We start from the raw sequence: 22,068 nt of genomic DNA on the forward strand, positions 1-22,068 counted from the left end.
GATCCAAAAATATAAGTGGAGTGGCCCATTAAAATATTGTTCTATCTGCTGTTTCTCATTGAGATACTTACTATGCTACTATTAGAATGGATGGATTTAGACCTTAAAGTTAAGATAAAATGTAAGGATGATGAATTTTTAAAGTTGAATTTCAATTTAATTCTCTGAAGAGATATTTATGAACTGTCAGGTTTGCTTTAGTTTCAAATGGTTAGAAAACACAAAGGACCTGGCTCCTTAAAAAGCTCAGTGGTATGATGGTAAACCACTCCGTAGTAGAATCAAGATGGGGAGGATCTGGGGCGGGGGGTGGGGGGGAGGTGTGGCTGTAGACACACTGTAAGTTTCTGTTGAAGGAGAAATGTGTGCAGTCAAAACTGAGGGATAATACTCTAGAGCAGACCACAAAGCATTCCCAAAGAGAGGGAGGATTATGGAGACTCCACTCTTTCAGCAAATGTCCATCTGATGACTATTGAACATAGAAGTCCTGGTGGTACACACTTTCACGGAAAGAGTGTTCTTCCCCTAGTCAGAGGAAGCCTGCTAGCAGCTGATCTAGTATCCATTCTCCCTATATGCTTCCCAGCTTCCTTTGCAGGTGTGTCTGAGAGATGTGTCTTCAATCTTCCTTCTCTTCTGTCACCGATATGAATTGTATTTGAATCTTATCTCTGCCATCAGGGAGAAACCCCATGCTGAGGATTGAGAAACTACCTCATGGTAAAAGCTGGGATCCAGTCAACCTTTTTGTGCAACCCTGCCCAGTCTAGACTCCTACCTCTGGGCTTTTTTTTTTTTTTTTTAATTTGAGAGAGAAATAAGTCTTTACCTTGCCTAAACGACTGTTATTTTGTGTTTTTTCTCTTTTTTTACTTATATCTGAACATAAATTATTACTGATATACATTCACTATGATTATAAGTAGGATTAAAAGATATTTAGTTAACATTTAGAAAGTTATATTATCTTCCCAGTTTTTGCTAAAACTAGGGCAATATCTTTGCTTAAAAACAGATACCAATCAGTCAAATGTATTTGAACATGTATGGATTACAAAGAAGCATGAAATGGAATTTTGACCCTCGAGTGATTTTCTGTAAAGTGAAAAAACAAGACATTAAAAAATGTGCATACACATGCACATTCACATACACACATTTATATACATGCATACATACATGAAAAACAATGTAGAACATTCCACTGTGTAGCAGTTTAATGCAATAGAACCAGTGAAGCAAGGAGCAAAAGATTAACACACACAGCAAATCCTCAGCAGCTCAGAGGATGCAGCTCAAAGAGACTAGGGAGTCTTGGGGAGAATTAGGTTTTGAAGATTAGAAGGAAAGATTAGACAAGTGACAAGAAGGGGAAATGGGAAACAGTGAATATATTGTCAACAAAATGAAAGAATTTTAGGTTATCACAATATGACATATTTGCAGTCAAAATCCTGGTGAAAGGATCTTTTGCTAATCCTCATTTCTCTCAGCTGGTCTTGATGCAATGCATAAGTTGCCATGAGAAACCACACCATTCCCCTGGTGGCATTTTCAGGAAAGCTGTGCAATTAGGGTCTGAATTTTTTTCTATGAAGAATCCTTACTGTGTCTATATCAACTTGCAGTTCTGTGATCAAGAGATGAGGGAATGATTATAGTGTGATGACTGTGTCTGGGAAGGAGGAAACTCAATAGAATGCTTGGCTATTGCTGGCTGCATTGCTGGTGGAAATCAGAAAGTTAGGGCATTTGAAAAGGTGAAGTGAGAGGAGCTCAGATAAGAGGGAGAAATGTGACAAGGAGGTTGGTAGGACCAGGAGGAAGATCAATACTCTGAGGAAAAAGTATGGTGGCTGGAATGGACTATGGAAGAAGTACCAAACACGGTCCAGTTGAGGAGGAAGAGAATCAGTGAATCAAAAAGACACATGTGAAACCTAGAAATAAAATTGTCTTTACTCATGATGACAAGATACGTTATGTAAGAAACCCAAAAGAATCTACCAAGAAATCCTGTCTGGAGCAAATAAATGAGTCCAGAGAGACTGCAGGATATAATGTCAATATATAAAAGTCAATTGCTTTTCTATATTGAAGCAATGCCCAACTGGAACTTGATATTTAAAAAAGAAACACCATGGGGGATCCCTGGGTGGCTCAGCCATTTGGTGCCTGCCTTCCGCCCAGGGCGTGATCCTAAGAGTCCCAGAATCGAGTCCCACATTAGGTTCCCTGCACGGAGCCTGCTTCTCCCTCTGCCTGTGTCTCTGCCTCTCTCTCTCTCTCTCTCTCTCTCTCTCTCTCTGTGTGTGTGTGTGTGTCATGAATAAATAAATAAAATCTTTAAAAAAAAAAGAAATACCATTCATAATCATACCAAAATTGAAATGCTTCAGATTAAGTCTAACAAAATATGTCAAGGATCTTGCATATAAACAAATACAAAACACTGATGAAACAAGGTCAAAGAAGATCTGATGATGATCTTTCTGATGAAAAAGTCAAATAAATTCAGAGACATTCTATATTCATGGATGGGAAGGTTCAGTGTAGTAAAGATGTCAGTTCTTTCAAACTGAACTATAGAATCAGTGCAGTCCCAATTCAAATCCTAGAAAGCTTAAAAAAAATCAACACAATTAAAAAATTATATGGAAATGCCAAGAATTGAGAATAGCTAACACACTACTAAAAAGAAACAAAGTTGGAGAATTCCCACTATCTGATTTTGAGACTTACCATAAAGCCACAGTAATCAACACACTTGTGTTAGTGAATGCTTGCTGTAACTTTAATTATATTCTAAGTCACAGAACTGGGTTAAATCAAATGTGTTAAGATATCAGAGTCCACAGTCCTCTAGGGGTTTCAGTTTTACCATCTATAAAATGGAGATAAAATAAGTTCTCACAGTTCTTCCCTTTTTTAAAACTTTCCATGTATGTGTTTTCAGGGTTATCTAGAGAAACAGAACTCTTTAGCTTATAAAGAATTGGCTCACAGAGTTATGGGGGCTGAGAATTCCCACAATCTGATGTTCAGTCCAAAGGACTGAGAACCATGGGGTGTAATGGCATAAGACATAGTCTGAGAGCAGAAGATTATTGTCCCACCTCAAACAGTCAGGCAGAGAATGAATACTTCCTTTCTCTGCCTTTTTGTTTGATTCAGGCTCCCAATGAATTGGATGATGATCACCCACACTGAGGAAAGCAATCTGATTTTCTCAGTCTATGGATTTAAATACTAATCTCATACAGAAATACCCTCATAGACATACCCGAAAATAATGTTTGACCAAATATCTGGATACCCTATGGCTCGGTTAGGTTATCACATAAAAATACCCATCACGATGTGTCTGTGATGTTTTATGATCTGAGATAGTGGAATTTGGCCTTTTAAAAAAAAAGGTTATATAAGCCCTATATTAACTAGAGTATACCATTATAAAAGATAAACTCCAGAATTTCAATGGCTTAACACAAGTGATATGGAAATGTCAGGGTTCAGAGCAGATGGTCAAGAAAGAAATCTTATGATGTCATCAGTGCAGAAAGGTGATTTTATTAAAGCATAGGGACAAGACCCATGGGCAGAAAGAGCTTCACTGAGGAGGTGAGGAGTGGCTGATAATAAACTTTCAAGTTGAGAGGGGATCAGGCGCATAAGTCTCTAAGGAATTTGGAGCAAGGTTTCTAGGATCTTGATGGGCTAGCTGTCATTAAGAAAAAGTCATTTACTACTGTCTAGTAAAACCTTAGTTATGAGACCCTTTAGATGTATATCAGTGGGCCATATGCTTGGAGGATGATTGCAAACATAGATCACAGGGGATAGAGATAAAGGAAGTCTCCAAAGGAATTTTTGTGTTGAAGTAGACTTACAGAATCCTGGAGGTTGGGATAATAATGTTAAGCTAAGATTGCCTTTTGCCCTTAGCAAAGTATTAACATTGAGGCAGTGGAGTTCCTGGAGGAAGGTAACTCTGCTTGTCTCAAGGACTTGCCAGTGAGATGTAAGTTGTAAGGAAATTTAATTTTTCCTTTGCTTTTGTTCCCCACATCAACAAGTATTTATCATTCATGTAAGAGTCCAATGTGTGTGTTGCTGGTCTAAAGATAGCTTTCTTTTTATGTAACTCAGGGACCTAGGCTCTGTCTAATATGTTCCAATATTTCTTAGGGTTTCCTTGACCACTATGTAAAGAAGTGGAGGTGCCTGGATTACGGTTAGGGAATCTGCCTTCTGCTCAGGTCATGATCCCAGGGTCCTGGGATCAAGCCTTGTGTCAAGGGCTTCCTGCTCAGTGGGGAGCCTGCTTCTCCTTGCTTGTGCTCTCTGGCTCTCTCTTTTTCTGTTAAATAAATAAAATCTTAAACAAAAAAAAAAAAAAAAGGAAGAAGGGAGAGAAAAAGACTTGAAATGACTCTCTTCCATTCACATTCCATTTCTGAGGACTGGTCCTAAGACCCTTACAAGGGGTGCTATAAATTGTGGTTCATGATTTGGCGGTAATTTTCTTTGATTCTCTGCACTGTGTAAGGCGAAGTGCAAAACTTGATGGAGTTGGCCACCTCTGCTTCAAGGTCTGCACAGCCTGGTAATACTGACCTGCACAAACCCACCCACCTGTCTAGAGAAAAGAGTGGCACCATCATAATACAGTCCTCCTTGAAGATCACTGAGTGTAGTGATGAAATTGACCCCTTAGGTTTGTATGCCCTTTAAATGGTTTGATAATAATTTCATCAGAGAATGTTTTTAAGAACATGGGAATGCTTGTAATCAAAATAATATTAAGAAAATCATCAGTTGCATACAGTTGCAGGATTCAATGATTTTTCATGTAACAAAAGAGCCTTGTAATGCTTTATTTTTCTTTTTAACTCTAAAAACAGAATTGCACAATAGGTAGGAGGTAAAGTGAGAACCGTCGTGTCTGAAATTAATTTTTCTTTGTATTTGTGCTGATATATTCTCTCCCTCCTTTTCTCCCTGTCTCTCAATTTTCCATAATTCACATACTTTTTTTAAAAAAATGGCATCCAATAGCCCTAAAAATCAAATATTTTCTTTAAATAAGATGATAAACTTTACTTTTACTGAGAGCTTTAGGGTAAATATAACTGTTTACAAGTAAGGGAACTCTTAAGAACCAGAAAGCCTGATACTTCTTTTCAAATGCTATTCCTTACGAATCTCTAAGTATCCATTTCAGTGGTTCTCAAACTTCAGAGTATACCAGAATCACCCTGGAGAGTTTGTTATAACAGACTTTGCTGGGTTGCCCCTCCAGAGTTTCCAATTCAGTTAAGTCTGGGATGGGGCCCCGGAATTTGTGTTTCTAACAATTTCTCAGGTGATTCTGTTCTGTTGCTGTTCGAGGATCCTACTTTTGAGAACCACTGATGATTCTATCATGTAATACCAAAAGAGGTAATGATAAAGGTATCATATCCATGTAGCTTCTCGAAGGTTGAACTATTTGATGTGTCCCAGCTTTTGTACTAAAAAAAAAAAAAAAAATAATGCCGAAAGACATAAAGTGCTTAAGACTCAAGTTAATTTAATTCCATGATTGTAAGGCAAAATAGTAGCAACTTCAGCACATGGAGACTTCTGTACTTAATTTTGACTGACCCACATAGAGCAAGTGTGATTCATCTGACTCAAAATTGAAAACCCAAATAACCTAGGCTGTGAAACACAGTAGGTGTCTATAATGGTACCAAAAAGAGAATAAGTTGCTTATTTGAATGATAGGAAGGGTTTGGCCAAATGTGTACAGGGAATATGTTGCTCAGACATTAAGGAAAAAAGCAAAAACAAACAAACAAAAAAACAAAAACAAAAGCTTCCCAGACAAGCAAGTTAGAATATTTTCACTAAACATGAATCTAGGATCAGAGCTATACAGATTTAAGAATTTTGTCCTGAGTATTTACTTACTTCCAGAGGAAGTAATTCTAAAGAAGATTTATTTTCAGGGTTTACTTTTACCTAAACAAGAAGAAATATATTGTGCAATAATGAACAAATGGTCTGTCCCTTCAATATTCAATGCTTATGCTAAGGATTCATGAGTTATTTATTTGGAAAGATTATATACCCAGGGAGAGTGAATTTGGTCAAAATTGAGGCTTCATAAGAGATTATGAAATTCAGTTGTTCCAGACTCTAGAGAATAAAGTAATTTATTATAAAATGAATATTGTGGAATGAAAGAACAAAAGTTACAGTGGATTCCATTTTGAAAATGTAGTGACCCCCTTGGAATCAGTACATACAAGTCACTTCAAAAGATAAATAATGGTGTTGATCAATAATGTGATTCTTTGAAGAGATGACGGTCTCTCCCTCCCTCCCTCCATCTCTCCCTGTCTTCCTTTCTAGCTTTCTTTCCAGGGATGCCTTTTGGTATATAATACAAAAGTGTAGACTATTACAGAAAGAAATATCTTTCAAATGTTTTTGCTTTAGTTGTCTGCATTACCTAAGAAACTACTTAATTCATGTACTTTTGTTTCTAATTTCTAGTCATTGAATTTTTAAAAGATTCTATACTTCACACCAATTGATGGAAATAAGCTGCACTGTGTTGCCACTTTGCAACCTTTTTAATGAGGGTAGTAAATGGTTGATTTCTTCAGGGAACTTCTTGTGAACATTGAGACAAAGATGTATTGGAAGGAGATAAATGTCTTTTATTAGTTATCTTTCTTTGTTCTGTTTCTACCTACCGTTCTGAAGCTGAAATTGGAGTAAATGGAAGACCTTGTAAAAGAGTTTTCACAGAATATTTTCTTTCTCATTGTTATGTAGTGCAGATGTGAAGCAAATACCTGTATCAGGCCATTGCTCCCTTTTGGCTCCAAGGTCAAGAATTCCAAGAAGATCATTTATTCAAACTTCCACTTGATATGTAGCCCACTGCCCATCTCCCAGACCTGTCCTGGTCTCACTCCTGTAATTTAAAAATTTTCCCTCTCTCTTCAAAACATTTCACTTTTTTAATGAATGTATAGAAAGGTCATAAAAATTCCTTCCTTTCCACATGAGCTACTGAAGTCTTCTTTCTGTATGTATAATTTTAAGCCCCAGTTTCATGTCTCAATTCTAAATCTGTGCCAATTCTGAGTTACCCCAAGATTCCTGGTGGGTAAGCCTCTGTAGTCACTTGTTCTGAAACTTTAGCCTTGCAGTAAATATTGGTTTGGTCTCTTAATAATTACCAGGGCTTATCTTTCCCTTCTTCCTCCAGGCCTCTCCTCTTAAGAACTGTAACTTCATTTTTATAGTCTTCCCATGTGTTTTCTTTCTTCTTCCTTCCTTCCTTCTTTTCTTCCTTCCTTCCTTCTTTTCTTTCTTTCTTTCTTTCTTTCTTTCTTTCTTTCTTTCTTTCTTTCTTCTTTTTCTTCTTCTTCTTCCTTCCTTCCTTCCTTCCTTCCTTCCTTCCTTCCTTCCTTCCTTCCTTCCATTTACTTACTTATTTTAGAGGAAGAATGAGTGACCAGGTGAGTGCAGGGAGGGGCAGAGGAAGAGGGAGAGAGAAACTTTAGCAGACACCTTTCTGAGCTTGGAGTCCAATACAGTGCTTGATCCCATGACCCTGAGATCATAACCTGAACTGAAACCAAGAGTTAAATGCCTAATGAACTGCGCCATGAAGGCACCGCAGCCCATGTGTTGTCTTTCAAATCTGCCCTATCCCAATCTGGATCCTACAGCGATTGCATTTCACTTACTCCCTCTCCATTCACAGAGGGATGGTAATACTAAATTAATGCTGTCTGTGAAAATGCCTAGAACAGGGATGGTATGTCTACAGATGCTTTGTAAACAGTGATCTTTATTCATTTTTAAGTAAAATTTTGATGAAATTATGAAATGAATCCTTTTCATTCATCTTTGGAGTAAAGTTTTTGTGTTCCCTTGGGGGTAGATTAAAAAAAAGAAAAACCTGGAGTAGTAGGTGGTTGATACTGGAATATCTTTACCAAAAAGAAAGTGACCTAAAATACAGTGCATAAGAACATATTTCTCTTTAGCTCTAAATATGACAAAAATGAACGGTGGTATGGGAATTAGGTAACCGATGCTTTTTATAGTTTTTCTTCTTTATTTTTCAGGAAAAAATATTTCTTCTTTAGAATTAAGCACTGCCTCTTGATTATGATGTGATGCTTCCAAGCTTTTGAGAAAACTGTTTGAACATTAGGTTAGATGATATATATGCATATGTCTATTTCCCCCGGAAATGGTCAAAATATTTTAAAACCCAATTAAGAATAATGCAAGATCAAATACAGCATAGAGTGACTGAGAAATCTCTTAAAGAATGCTCATTTAGTACATTTGTCATAATGATTATGACTATTTTCACAGAAAATTTAAGAATTCCAGAAATATACATAAATCTATCAAAAGCCAAAGAAAAGGATCAATATAAAAATATGATTTTTAAGAATAGTTTGTAATTCAGGATATTTTTGAATTTTAGGGATCCAGCAAGGATTGAAGTGGGCATCAGTAGAATTCCTGTAGAAGCTTTATGAAAATTATCTGAGTAACTGGAAAATGAACCTGGATTTAATGAACTTTTTCAAACCTTTATTGTTCTTGATATGAACAGCTAAGCCTCATTTATGTCCTTGTGTTAGTGGTGAGGTTAATCAACAATTGAATGAAAAGGCAGTTACCTTTAATGAATTTAAGCACATAGGCAGGATGTTTGGGATGATTTGTTGATCCATTCAATGAATTCTGGGGAAAACACTCCCCATCAGACATATCCAATCTTTATCCCTACTGATTAGCGTGGGATAAAGCTCAGTTGGATTTCTCTGTCTTACCAGAAAACCAAACATGATCTGAAGAAGCAAGTCTTCTTTGAAAAGAAAAAAAAAGTGACATATTATTACATACTTGTCAACTTAAAATACCTCATTTTGGAAGGTAGATTAACTCTTTGCATATTCAGGATGTCATGTGATATTAAAAGGTCAAAATCTGTAGTTGCTACTTTTGCTGCATCTCATAAGTTCTGGTATGTTGTTTTCATTTTTGTCTCAAGATATTTCCTAATTTCTCTTTGATTTCTTCTTTGATTTAATAGTTTTTCAAGAGTATGCTGTTTAATTTCCATGAATTATAGGGATTTTTTTTAAGTCTTAGAACGTCCTTGATGAAGCAGTAAAAATTCTATTAAATCTTAAAAAAAAATCCTTTGGTTGCCAGAACATGGATTGAGGAGTGGCATGATTAAAATGCAAACCTTTGGGCAGAAAATCTTGTGATACATGTTTGAATAAATAACTGAAGGAGAAAAGTGTTAACTATCTGGGTGGATTTTACAAAATGGCTACCAAGGAAGGCAAAGATGAATGCCATTTTTACATACTTCAGAAAGTTTGGAAGTCACTAGTCATGCATGATAGTGTGATTAAAGAGAAAAGAAAATTCATCAGTTATTAGCCCACATGTGTCACACATAGGGTTGAATCAGAATATCTGGAAATAGGCCGCGTATCTTTAGAACTTCCCTTTGACTTTGTCCAATTTCTAGGGTCCAAGGTGGAAATCATTGCTTCAGTCTATAGTGATATTGATGGTACTGAAGAACACAGTAGTCCGAAGAAGATGGTCCACATTTTATTATCAGTTCTGTAGTTGCTATATGACTGTGATGCAAAAAATTTCCTAGATGGATCTAGGCAGCTTGTCTGTCATCCTACAGAATGCCCTATAACAAGCTCTAGCTCTGTTTGATTTGCCTTCTCTATGGGAAGCTGTTGTCTCCATTTAATATCGAGGACAGAAGTTCTCAAATTCCACATTGCATTTGCATCACCCCAAAGCTTAATTAAAACACAGATTCTGGGCCCCACACCTCAGAGGTTCTGATTCAGCCAGGCTATGGTGAGACCTGAGAATTTGTGTTTTTCACGTATTCCAAGGTGATGTTGATGCTAATAGTATTGTTCCAGGAACCACACTTTAAGAACCATTGCTCTAGGGAAATGAAAGAATCTAACTGATAGAAGCAGATAGGTGATATGCTCAAATGTTACATTCAGGTGAGGTTAAGGGACTAATTGTGGTTAAGGGACTAATAGTGGTTAAGAGGTTAAGGGTAGTAGGCTTCCACTACCAGATAATAAAGCTTAGGTGGCTTGACTATTCAACCATAGTGAAATAGGTGTGGACCAGAGATAACATTTTAGTCAATTTGAAGGGAAAACCTGGCTACATTTATATCATTTGGACTTTTCAAGTGGAAACAGCTTGTGTGCCTGATTAATCTATATCATTTCCATATTTCTTTTCAAGTGACTTTTTATGGAGATCGGATTTTATGCTCCCACAAAATATCCACAAAGATAGTTTTAAGCATTTATGAAATGATTTGCCAAATGATAGATGCTCTTTCTAGTTAATCTGATTAGCTTGAAATGAGGATTTTTGCTGAGCACAGGCATAATAGGAAATTGTGACAACTCAATCTTTGTCTTTGGAGTCACAATTAAGGAAATATTCTGGGTCTTTAACAAATGTGACGTCTTATTTATCCATGAAAATGTAGTGAATCTCCTTATGCCTGCTAATAAATAAGAACTAGGAAAACAAAATATCTTGGATTCCCACCCCTGGTCAGATCCCTCTCTTCTCTCTGTTAGGGCACAGTCGAATTTTATACTTATGTGTATGAAATGTCACATAAGCTTTACAAATAGTTGAAGAATACATATCTCCTCCAATGGACTTTAAGTTCCCCAAGGCCAGAGGCTAGAAACATAAACATCCAATATATTCCTGATTTTATTTGTCTTTAGAACATATTCAGATTTTCCTTGGTGAGTATGGAGACTTTTTTCTTAGAGTGTCAACAAAATAAGGTTAAAATAAAGCCAGTAATTACTATTTCAAATTTTACCGGTTTTCATTCATCATTTCAGAAAATTGCCAGAAGACACTAATGCTCCAGAACGTTGGAATCATGTGTGGCATTTTCTGCACACACCCCCACCCTGACCTCCCTCTCTCTACCTGCCTAGTCGTAGATGCATTAGATTATAGATGCATCAAGTTATAAACAGAAATGCTGTTAGAATTGTTTTACTAATTTTATGTCCTAATAAAGCTTTGGTGCTATGAGTGCAATTTTATCTGCATTAGCTTTCAACTTAAGCAACTTTCTGTTATTACATGAATATGCAAAATTATCCCAGACAGCTAAAGAAGTAAAGAAGAAGGAAGAAATTTGGCTTTTGTGTAACCAGGGACTGAACTACCTTTCTGGTTATCTACAGAAAAAATCAACTAGATATTTGCCAATAACAGTTCATGCTGCCTCATAGGGACATAGCCTATGAAAACCAGTGTCGGGGGATCCCTGGGTGGCTCAGCGGTTAGGCGCCTGCCTTTGGCCCAGGGCACGATCCTGGAGACCCGGGATTGAGTCCCACGTCGGGCTCCCGGCATGGAGCCTGCTTCTCCCTCCTCCTGTGTCTATGCCTCTCTCTCTCTTTCTATGTCTATCATGAATAAATAAATAAATCTTAAAAAAAAAAAGAAAGAAAACCAGTGTCACATTCTATTTATCATAATATTTTTTTCCTGTACATAAACAAAAATGTATTCTTTTAAAAATTGTATCACTCAGTTAAGGTTCCTGCTATTTTGTGAATACTGGAAAATAATTCTGTAGAGCAATCAATAGATCGGGGGGGGGGGGTATGTGGATCTTTTTTCTATTTTTTGCTCAGTCTCTGTGATACTGGGTAATTGATATGTTTTCTCTGAGACTCAGTTTTCTAATCTGCAGTCTGTCCCAGCTCCATTAGAGTAATTGCTTCCTGTTAGATTAAAAAAATATGACAGTTTTGCAGTCATGTTTATGCTGGGTAAAGTGTCAAGATATGCAAATTCATGTGCATGTCTTTTTATTTAAGTGCATTAAAATGTGGAAACAATGGGGGCAGTGCATTTGTAATCTATTACTGTAAAGTGAATTACTGAAAACTTAGAAGCTGGAAACAACAAACAGTTATTATCTCCCAATTTCAATGGGTCAGGGTCTCACCTGCCTAGGGTCTTACAGGCTGCATTAAAGGTGTCTGCTGGGATGTGTTCTCATCTGGAGCTGGAAGTTCCTCTTCCAAGCTCATTCAGGTTGTTGCCACATTTCTATTCTTTGTCATGGTAAGACTGAGGCCCTTACCTCTTAGAGGGCTTCCTTTTTAATAGGTAACACACAACACAACAAGTAGGTGAGCATCTCTGCTGCTTCAAATTTCTTACCTCTAGATCCTCTTTTGAGAGGCTCATCCAGTATATCTCTCTTTTGGTTAAGTCCAAGTCATCTGAAGACTTTAATTACACTCGCAAAATCCTCTCGCATTTGCCAGATAAAGTAACATCATCATAGGAGGGATAGCCCATCACCTGTGCCATAATCTGAAGTGAGTCTTGGGTGCTGACCACACTCAAAGGGTGGAGATCAAATGAAGGCATGGGTCTTGGGCACAGGTGTCAGGGTGGTCATCTAGCTTTCTGCTTACAATAGGCAAGACACTGAGACATGTACAAATGCCCAGTAGTTGTCCCTCAGCTTCTCCATTAGTTCTCATTTGCACAGTGGAGGCCATAAGACTCATGTCACAGTGGTGTTGCAGGTGACATATGATGAGGTGATATATGCAAATAGTATCTCTTAAAATTCTTGGCATCTTGTTGGTTCTGCATTGTTAATAGTCATGATTATTATTGCTGTTGTCATTATAAATTATATTACTTGACTTTGTCTCCTTCCGTGGTAGGAAAGTTTAATTGAATAGCTATAATTTTTCAGTTATTTTTTTGGCCCAAACTATGTTGATAGTTACAATTCTACCCATAACACATGAGCTATCTCATTACCTTTTCTCTATTTCAGATGTTTTGGCTTTCCTACTAGGATCTTTTGCTTTTCACTTGGAATGGGAAATGTTGCAAGCATAAGACTTGATATGTATTCATTGGTTCCTGCTTGCTAGCTGGAGATCTTAGTTTAAGATCTCCCTTGATATAACAGCAGCCCAATGAGGAAGGTGTTGCTGGCATCCACTCCTCTGTTTGACAGACAAGAGTACAAGGGACAGACATCTGTAGTAATCAGTTTAATAATGCATAGATTACAAATGCTAATTCCAACAGACAAGTTTTCTGCACCCTAGATTTGTGAACTTTTCACAATCTTAAACCTCAGTTGGTTTACATAGGGGAATCTAGATGTATCCCCTTTCTCTTTCCTCTGCTGTGGTTGGTATTGATGACCTGTGCACCTCATTTCCATTGGTGTTTCCTATACTGAGGCTCAATTATAGACTTTGTGGTGAGGGGGGCGGTGGAGAAAAAACAAAATTGAAGGATAGGCAACAAAGGAAACAAGAGACTGAGAGAGAATGCAGGGATTTTTTTTTTATTTTAGAGGTTCTACGCAGATTTTTCACTCCCTCAGAAGTAGAATATAGTTAAGGGACAAAGAACTGGATCTACTTCATCTGTCTCACTTTAAATTAAAACCCTTCATTAAAGGATTCTAAAATAGTTCTTTTTTTCTTTAACATTGGGCATTTTAGGGAGGTTTGACAGTCAATAAAACATATTAATGTCTTCTACCTTTGGTAAATCAAGGTTGAACGACTTAATGAATTTCCCACATGGGGAGGTGTCCGTAATCACCCCCCTACACACACCCCCAGCCGTTAATAACTTCCCCATGAAATGTTTGTGACTGTAATTGCTGCTCTGATTATATATTGTGTGAACTTGAAGTACGTTATTATATCGGGTGACTAATGGAATTTGGTGACAATGCACAGAAATTGGTATTCTGGAAAAGAGTTGGTTTTTAAATTGTATTCTTTCCTGAGTTTGCAGTGCATTTCATGGCTCATCTACCTCACAGTGGGTTTGTGGCTGATGGATTGAAATCTTTCCGCTGAATAGTAAACATCAGAGATAATTTGGTCTTCCCTTAGCTTTTCTCATCACTCATTCCAAACATCAAAAATAAATCCTTGATTACTGTTAATTCACTTTCATCCATAATGACAAAAGGAAGAGGCATATCTGTCAAATCTTCAGTGGATAAGTGAGGGAGGGGTCCTAAGAGTGTGGTCTCCAAGTTCTGCAGGGGGCCACTGTGTGCCTTGAAATAAGTTCATTCCAACTTTCCTGGTCAGGGTAGCCCACAGGCTTTCTCTGGACACCCCAACTCTGTTTCCAAGGTTGGATGAGTTTAGAGGTGAGAGAGAACCAGTTTCCTTCTTTTGCTTTTCTAAAGATGTCTCTAATGTTATTAACTGTAAAACACAGGTTACATAGTATAACATTTAAGCAAATATAAACCAATGTCAGTGAGTTTTTAAATTTGTGAACAGAGACATTTGCTTGTATAGGGTGAAATTTAATACTAAGAACACTTATTAGAATAGGTGTTGATGCCATCTGTCATTCAGTAGTTTTCCTTCAATTAAATTAAACTGAAGCCTAGATTATTCACTGCTAGGCACACTTTTGCATTCAGTAAGTAAAATATTTTTATTTGACACCTCCCTGCATAAAGAAACGACAGTCGTAGATTCTCCATACAACATATTATAATGTATAAGTAATGCATAATTTTATCAGTCATAGTCCCCTAAGAAGCCTTATGTAACAATCGCATGAATGAGAATTTATCAGTGCTTGTCAAAGTGGACCAGCAGCATCTGGATCACCTGAGAGTTTATGAGAGATACAGATTCTCAGGCTTATTCCTGTCCCGCTGAACCAGAAATGGATGGATGGCATTCAGCCAGTCAATGTTTTAACACGTTTTCCAGGTGACTCTAATGTAGGTTTGAGAGCCACTGATGTAGAAAGTGTTATCACACTCATTTTATCGATGATACAGTTGATGCTTGGTGTGGTACTATGATTGGTTGAATACATAACCAGTTAATTTTAGAGCCCTTCCTCAAAGCCAGGTTTTCTACTTAAACATCATGTGACCTCCCTCTCTTAAAGAGAGGAATAAAGGAATAGTGAATTCTATAAAGCTGGAAATCAGTATCTCTTAAATGAACTGAGAAAGGGACCATTTCACTGCTTTCTAATAATGAGAGTGAGTTGTTAAAACTATTAGCTTGAAGAAATTAACCTAGAAAAAGTTTTTAATGACACAAGCAACATTTTTGTGGTCCTGTGCATTGGGTTCCACATTTTCTTTTTAGTGGAAGAGAGATAATAGGATGTAGTTAAACCCCAGAGGGGTGGCTGCTGTATGTTAATAGAAGTGGGAGACACTATTTTAATCATTGCTTTCTACTCCAACGAGTCCATGGACAGCTTTTCCACCTGGGTCTTTCCCATGCCACATTACCCACATTGATAGTGCCCTGCGGTGGTTTTCCTGCACACACAATTTTACACGCAGGCGAGAGAAGGTTCTTAGTCGCTGTGGTATTGGAATGAATCCCCAGGGCAGTTGGCGTTAAGTACCCCTCTGCCACTTGGGGGATGAACATTTCCTCTTGAGCTGAGAGTAGAAAACAGTGTTCATTATCTGTAATGTAAAAGCCTATATAATGACTCCTGCTAAGATCTACTTCTTTGTGAACTCAATTTGGGCTTTGTGTGTATAAACAATGGAGGAAAGTTTAAGTCTATTGTTTGCTCAACTGAGAGGAACTTCCTTGAATAGAAAATGTGGCAATAAAATTAGGTAAATGTAGTATGTCTGTGTGTTTAATTTCTATTCTGCATATAAGTAAAACATCATATAACATCTGTGGAAAAGAATACCAAACATATGTGTCTGTGTTTTATGGATAATTATAAAGAGGAGACACATGTAAGGACTACCATGTCAAGAAGTGTTAGTGATAACTCTCTGTGCACCCTGCTGTGTATCTTGAGTGACTTGTAAGTTCCTGCACACAATTCCTGCCTCTGTGCATTTGCACCTACTGTTTCCTCTTCCTTTAACCCTCTTTTCCCCCAGAACCACAAAATTGTAAGGCTAGCAGACTGTTTCTCATTCTTGTGTATTAGCTGAAAAGATGTCATAGCCCACATCTCCAGCGTACTTTGAAATGTCTCCTTTAGAGTATAATAATTGGTTTTGTGCAGGAGCTGCCTCTGGCATTTCCACTTGGATAAACCCTTCAAACCAACATCTCCAAAAATGCATTATCATTTTGCCCAAATTCCAGTTTGGAATATGGAAACCCTAGAGCTATTTATGACTCCTCTCCCTCCCTGTAGGCAATTCTACCTCCCTGTAATGGCTCTCATCTTTCTTCCAGTTACCTCTACCTTCATCTTCATTTGGTCTCCTGTCTCTCAAATGTCCACTTGGTTCTGGTCTTTGGAATGAAGTTTCTTCAAGTCTGGTTCTCTTCCTGTTTCTCTCCTTCCAACACAAATTTTGATTGTCTTGCTGTGGGGATAAGAAATCCAGACTCCATCCCTGAAAGTCTGAGGACTTTATTATGCATTTGCCTAAGTGAAGCATTGAGCCCTGCATCGAGGCCATTCTTTTCTAACACTCATAAGATGATCTTCAATATTGTGGATAGTATGGCCTTATGGGAACTATAGTACCACTTATTCTGTCCTGCAGGATCTTTGCTGGGTTGCAACCTGTCACACCCCAGAGTTTCGGAGGATTTCCAGAGTTGCACATGGTAAGGAAAGGGTTAAAGGATCCACCAAAATGGGTAAAAGCAAACTTAGAAGGCCAAGATGAGCAAATGGAAAGAAGGCACTCTTTCTTGTCCTGCCTTCACAGAGAAATGTGCAGGAGCTAGGTGTCTGTTGGACCTGTTGTGTGATTTTGCATCCTGTAGACAGACTCTACCTTCTCTGTGACTGTTATGCTTTAATCATGAGACCAACCTTAAGTACAGGAAAATAATCAGACCGTTTTGCACCGAACATTTGGAATTGGTGGCAGTTGTTTGAAGGAATTGTTTGGGAACCCCAGCTACAAGTACTTGGGAATGTTAAGAGCTATGGGAAATTACACCCACTCCTGTCCAGGAAGTCTGAGTAGCTGAATTATCATGCAGCACCTCCTACAAGGAGAAGGGGATTAGATTTCTGCATCCAACTATCTCATTGTTAGCATGGGTTGGATGGCTGGCAGGAGTCACTTTAAGATGACTGTTCATTGCAGTCCAGTTCCATCTAGCTGGTGTAGGGTCTACTGTAGAACACAGGGATGTGTGTGTCAGAGACCTCATGGTTCAGTGTCCTAAGACAGACTCTCAAGGTTTCCATCCTTTTGCCCATATTCCTTTCTGGTATTATCTCCCATGACTTTTCTTTATCTGTTCTGTGCCCCAGCAATTAAACACTTAACGTTGCTTATGAGAATACCCTCCCACACTGCCATTACATCTTCCCTGTGCTGTTCCTTCCTCCTGGGTGCCCCTCTATCTTTTTCCTCCTTCCTACCCTTTCCCCCTGCAATATTCTCCATCTCTAAGCATCTAAAGGCCATAAATACCCCAAGGTTCTGCACAAACTTCTGGTCCCTTCTTGTCTGAATATTTGCCAATGTTATGCCTTCCAATTCCTCTTCGCTGTGCTCAGTGACTCTTACATGACTTTTCTCTGGGACCTTAGGGGAAAAACTTTCTTTTCTCTATTGACCCCAATAGCAATTAACTTTAATAGCTGGCATGAATACTGTCCCTGGTCTTACACATACACATTTCTTTACTCCCCTGTTTGATGACAAGTCCATCTGGAGGAGTAAACATATTTTAAGTATCTTCTATCTTAGAGTAACTTGTATATTATAGGTGTTCGGTAATATATGATGAATAAAGGAAAAGATTGGGGCATAAGATATGTGTGCTAAAAGCTGAGGAGGGGGCAGGTAGGTAAGGCAAATTCGTCTCTTTATCTTGGGCAGCAGAGCTGATGGGAGCATCTTCTTCCACCCCTCTTCCCTAAAACCCCATGCCACTCCCATATCTTTACACTAAGTCTGACTCTCAGGATTACTTTTCAACTACAGGACAGGAAGATTTGGTTCATCATGACTTAGGAATGGCTCATGGTATAGACTGGGGACCCTATCCACAGCAATTATACTTTCAAAATGTCTTAGAACATGTATTAAACTGAATAGGTAGCAGTTAGCTGCCTTGTTGCAATTCAAATTTGACTGGTAAACAATGTGAGAGAAAAAATATCCTAACTGCAGAGAAATCTTCAGGCATGTCTCAAGATAATATTATTTTTTGAAAAAAGATGTCAATGATATAAAACAAAGAAAGGTGATCTGTGTGGTTGCTTAACAATTTCACATTTTTGCCTTCCAGGAGACGGAGCTGTTAGATCTCAGCCTTGTCAAGGATGCCAGATGTGGGAAACATGCCAAAGCTCCCAAGGTAGGAAGCAGAACATTGTGCAAGCACCAGATGCTGCTTTGATTATTTAGCTATGTCATGGTATCAATTAATTGCCCCAACTAAAAGTTTCTCTGTTGTAGACTGTTGTAAAACACAATAAAACAGCCAGTCCTTCCAGAAACCTATATGCCCTAAATATTTCCACTTTTGTTAAAAAAAGGCAACCATGAGTAAATATATAGGTAATTGAGACATAGGGGCTTGCTGTCTGTCCTTTAATTTTAGTTTTGTTTGAAAAATATATAACAATGCCAGAGTTGCTGGGTAATCCTCAGTAGTTAAAATGTGCTTAAATTACTTGAAACCTTCCTTGAGCCTCATATACATACATGAAATAACCTGATGAATTATACATGATGAATAAGACCCTATAATTCAAATACTTTGTAATTGCCATCATTCCATCCATGAAGCTAGAGGGTGTGAAGTCCTTCTATAAATGTCCAGAGTGAAGACTTGCTGAACTTTGGGATTGGTTATGTGGCGGCCCATCAATTCATTTTCATTTGAAAAACTTAAGACATATTCAGAGCAGTGTTTGCAATTTATTTATTTTTTGAAGATTTAATGATAACATTAAAATATTGAATAAAGAACATAATTTTTTAACTTAGATTATTTGGTTGAATATAGTAACGGAATGTGTTGACTTGTCATTAAAATGTGAAACTACTCTTATTGTATTTAAATTTTAGTACTCTAAATACTTCCTTTCTAGCAAAGATAATATTGTCAAATAGGGAAGTACAGATGCCATTCAGGAACTCCTGCCTCTTACCATAATTGATATAAAACTAGCGATTTTCTATTTGAGTATCTGCCTGCAACTTTTGTTTTATTCTTTAAAAGTCAAAATACTTTCTTTGACATCAAAAATTATGTGTTGCTGTGGAGAGACAGAAAGAAAAAAAATCACTTAGAATGATTATTCTTCAGATACCTACCAGTGCAATAGTTGCTGGCAAATTTTGCCATGGAGCAAACACCCAAATACTGCTTTTACTAGTGTAGGAGTTAAGCTGATCTATAGGAAAATGTGAAAAATGAAAAGATAGGTAAATCTGAATTACTTTCTAGGAAGTTTCTTTTCTTTCTTTCTTTTTTAAGATTTTATTTATTTCTTTATTCATGAGAGAGATAGACAGAGAGAGAGAGAGAGAGAGAGAGAGGCAGAGACACAGGCAGAGGGAGAAGCAGGCTCTTTGCAGGGAGCCCAATGTGGGGCTTGATCCCTGGTCTCCAGGATCACGCCCTGGGCTGGGGGCGGCGCTAAACCGCTGAGCTACCCAGGCTGTCCTCTAGGAGGTTTCTATAAGCATTTCCATGAGAAAACAGTCTATTATTTGCCTTCACCTCTTAGTAAGATAATAGAATTTCAGTCATTTGGTCTTTTAATTTTGTAGCAATCCTTCATTGATGATTCAGAATTGTTCAGTTTTTAGTATAGGAAAGAAATTCCATCTTCTTTCCCCAAAATATGTTCCAGCCAAGTTTCATGTAAGCCTGTTAGTTCCAAGAACTTTATTGATAACATAGTTATGAAGTTTGTCTTTAGTAAAGTGTATTGGCCTAACGTGAAATTTCATGATCAATATTGGTTAAAGACTGCTGCCTACACTCTATCAGACCCCCCATTTGTCTGTAGACATCTGAGACGGAGCCCTGGGGCTTCCATCTATTTCATTGCAGCACTCGGCCTGATTATCAGTTCAGTGTTTCATTTATGGATGTGATTGGATACATGTCTATTGAATGATGATAAACAGAACTAGTGTCTGTACAGTGATCGGGTGATAAATCACGACTAGATCCTAAAATACTTCAGGGCAGACTTGAGCATTCAGAATACTTTGTCTTTTACTTTTTTTCCCACCAAAGATTGCTTTCTCTGTGGATTATCCATGTTCGTGGCTTTTTTCCTTTCTGTTTCTTGCTGGTGTTCAAGAAATTCAGTCGACCTTAATATTTTAAAATCTGGGTTCTGTTGCATCATACCTGCCTGACCTTCCTCACTGGCTACATTGTGGTAATAATAATGATAACAATAACAGTAGTTATAATAAAATGGACACTTTATATCATTGCCATAAGGACTGAATGAAAATTCATTAGCAAATCTTTAGCAGAGGAGTTCTCAAATTTGACTGCTTGTGGAATCACCTGGAGAGCTTTATAAAAAACTGGTGAAGCCCTTTCCTACCCCCAAAGGGTCTGGTGCCACAAGATTCTAACTGGTTTAAGTGTAGTGTGGGTTTTTGAAAAGTAGATTTGCAGCAAAATTTGAGCACCACTGCCTTAATTTTTCACTGCCATTTAATAAGCACTCGCTAAATATTATCCACAATTATTGGTGTTATCAGTGTTATTTTTGTATTTATTATTATCAAAAATTTCAATCAGATTTTCAGAAAGTCAGTTTTATTCCACTTAATGTGGAAAGGTTTATGTTGTAAAGGGAGATTGGGGGAGGGACCTGGCTGAAAGGGGCTTTGTGGATTGACAAGCAAGAAAGAAGGTGGTATGACTATTAGTTTAAAATTATTTCAGTTGCAAAAGAAAACCCCAGTTCAAACTGGATACATTTTTTTTAATTGCTAGAAATGATTGGAATGCACTGAAAATCTAATGGAAGCATGGGGTTTAGATGAAGTCTCATGCGGCTGTTGGAAAACTGTCTCCAGGGAAGAGGTACTACTTTCTCTTGACAGTCTGGCTTCCAAGGTGCTAGAAGAGATTCCTCTTCCATCCCCAGGATCCCCTTGGTTGACATCCTTTGCTTGCCATCACTGGCAGCTACGGCTTCCCCATAGAAGGAGGTGAATGGCCTCTGAATTAGGGGGGTGGGGACAGCATATATGAGGAGACCTTTGGTTTGGCTGGAACAAAAGCAGCAGGACTGCGAGCCTAAGATTAAAAAGCATCAAGATAATCAGTATAGAATGAGAGAAGCATGGAACTCGGGATGGGTAGGCAATGTTACATGAAGACAGATTGGGTGGAAGGCATTCTGCGGGGCTTTATAGACCATAAAGGAAGGAAGAACATGTGTGGAGCAGATATTATTTATCAAAATACTCAGGCACCCTGCAAATATTTATCTGTGTATTTGTATCATTTTTGTTTTTCTCCCAGTATCTTATTACATAAAAATCCACAATCTAGCTGAAGATGAACTGTTTTCTGTGCCTGCTGTGATTGGAAATAACATTTATAAGAAATGGAAGAGGCTCTATGTGTTGGCCATTAATGATTTTTAAATGTCGACCCCCCAACACAGTATATGCAATTCTAGATTGGCTTTTCTTTAGGCAGCCTTTATTCTAGTTATCAGTTTCAAAATTTCTCATTGGAGAGAAAATGGAAGATTTTTATCCACATGTGAAAAAAAAGTAAAAGAAAAACAATGTCCTATCCTTTGAAATTTAAAAGGTATTTATGTTTCCCTCCTTGCTCTCTCTCTCTCTCTCTCTCTCCCTCTGCCTCCCTCCTCAGCTTATAGAGCACATATAGAGGCAAGGTGCTATGGGATATGCATCTTGCATATGCTAGATACACGTATTCTCTGGATCTTCATTTCAAAATGAACTTTACTTTTAAAAAGTAAAAGAGA

General features: G+C 37.8%; 1 protein-coding gene across 2 annotated transcripts in view; it reads left to right on the plus strand.

Annotated features, from left to right (window-relative positions):
• PLCB1 (phospholipase C beta 1) overlaps window positions 1–22,068 on the plus strand; it is a 669,180-nt gene that overhangs the window by 201,290 nt on the left and 445,822 nt on the right. For both annotated transcript variants that reach the window (XM_026012292.2, XM_026012291.2), the window contains exon 3: window positions 18,369–18,437. In XM_026012292.2, coding sequence (XP_025868077.1) covers window positions 18,369–18,437 — 69 coding nt within the window. The remainder of the gene's footprint in view (window positions 1–18,368; window positions 18,438–22,068) is intronic.

Source organism: Vulpes vulpes, chromosome 14, assembly GCF_048418805.1.
Source record: "Vulpes vulpes isolate BD-2025 chromosome 14, VulVul3, whole genome shotgun sequence".
NCBI classification, from domain to species: domain Eukaryota; kingdom Metazoa; phylum Chordata; class Mammalia; order Carnivora; family Canidae; genus Vulpes; species Vulpes vulpes.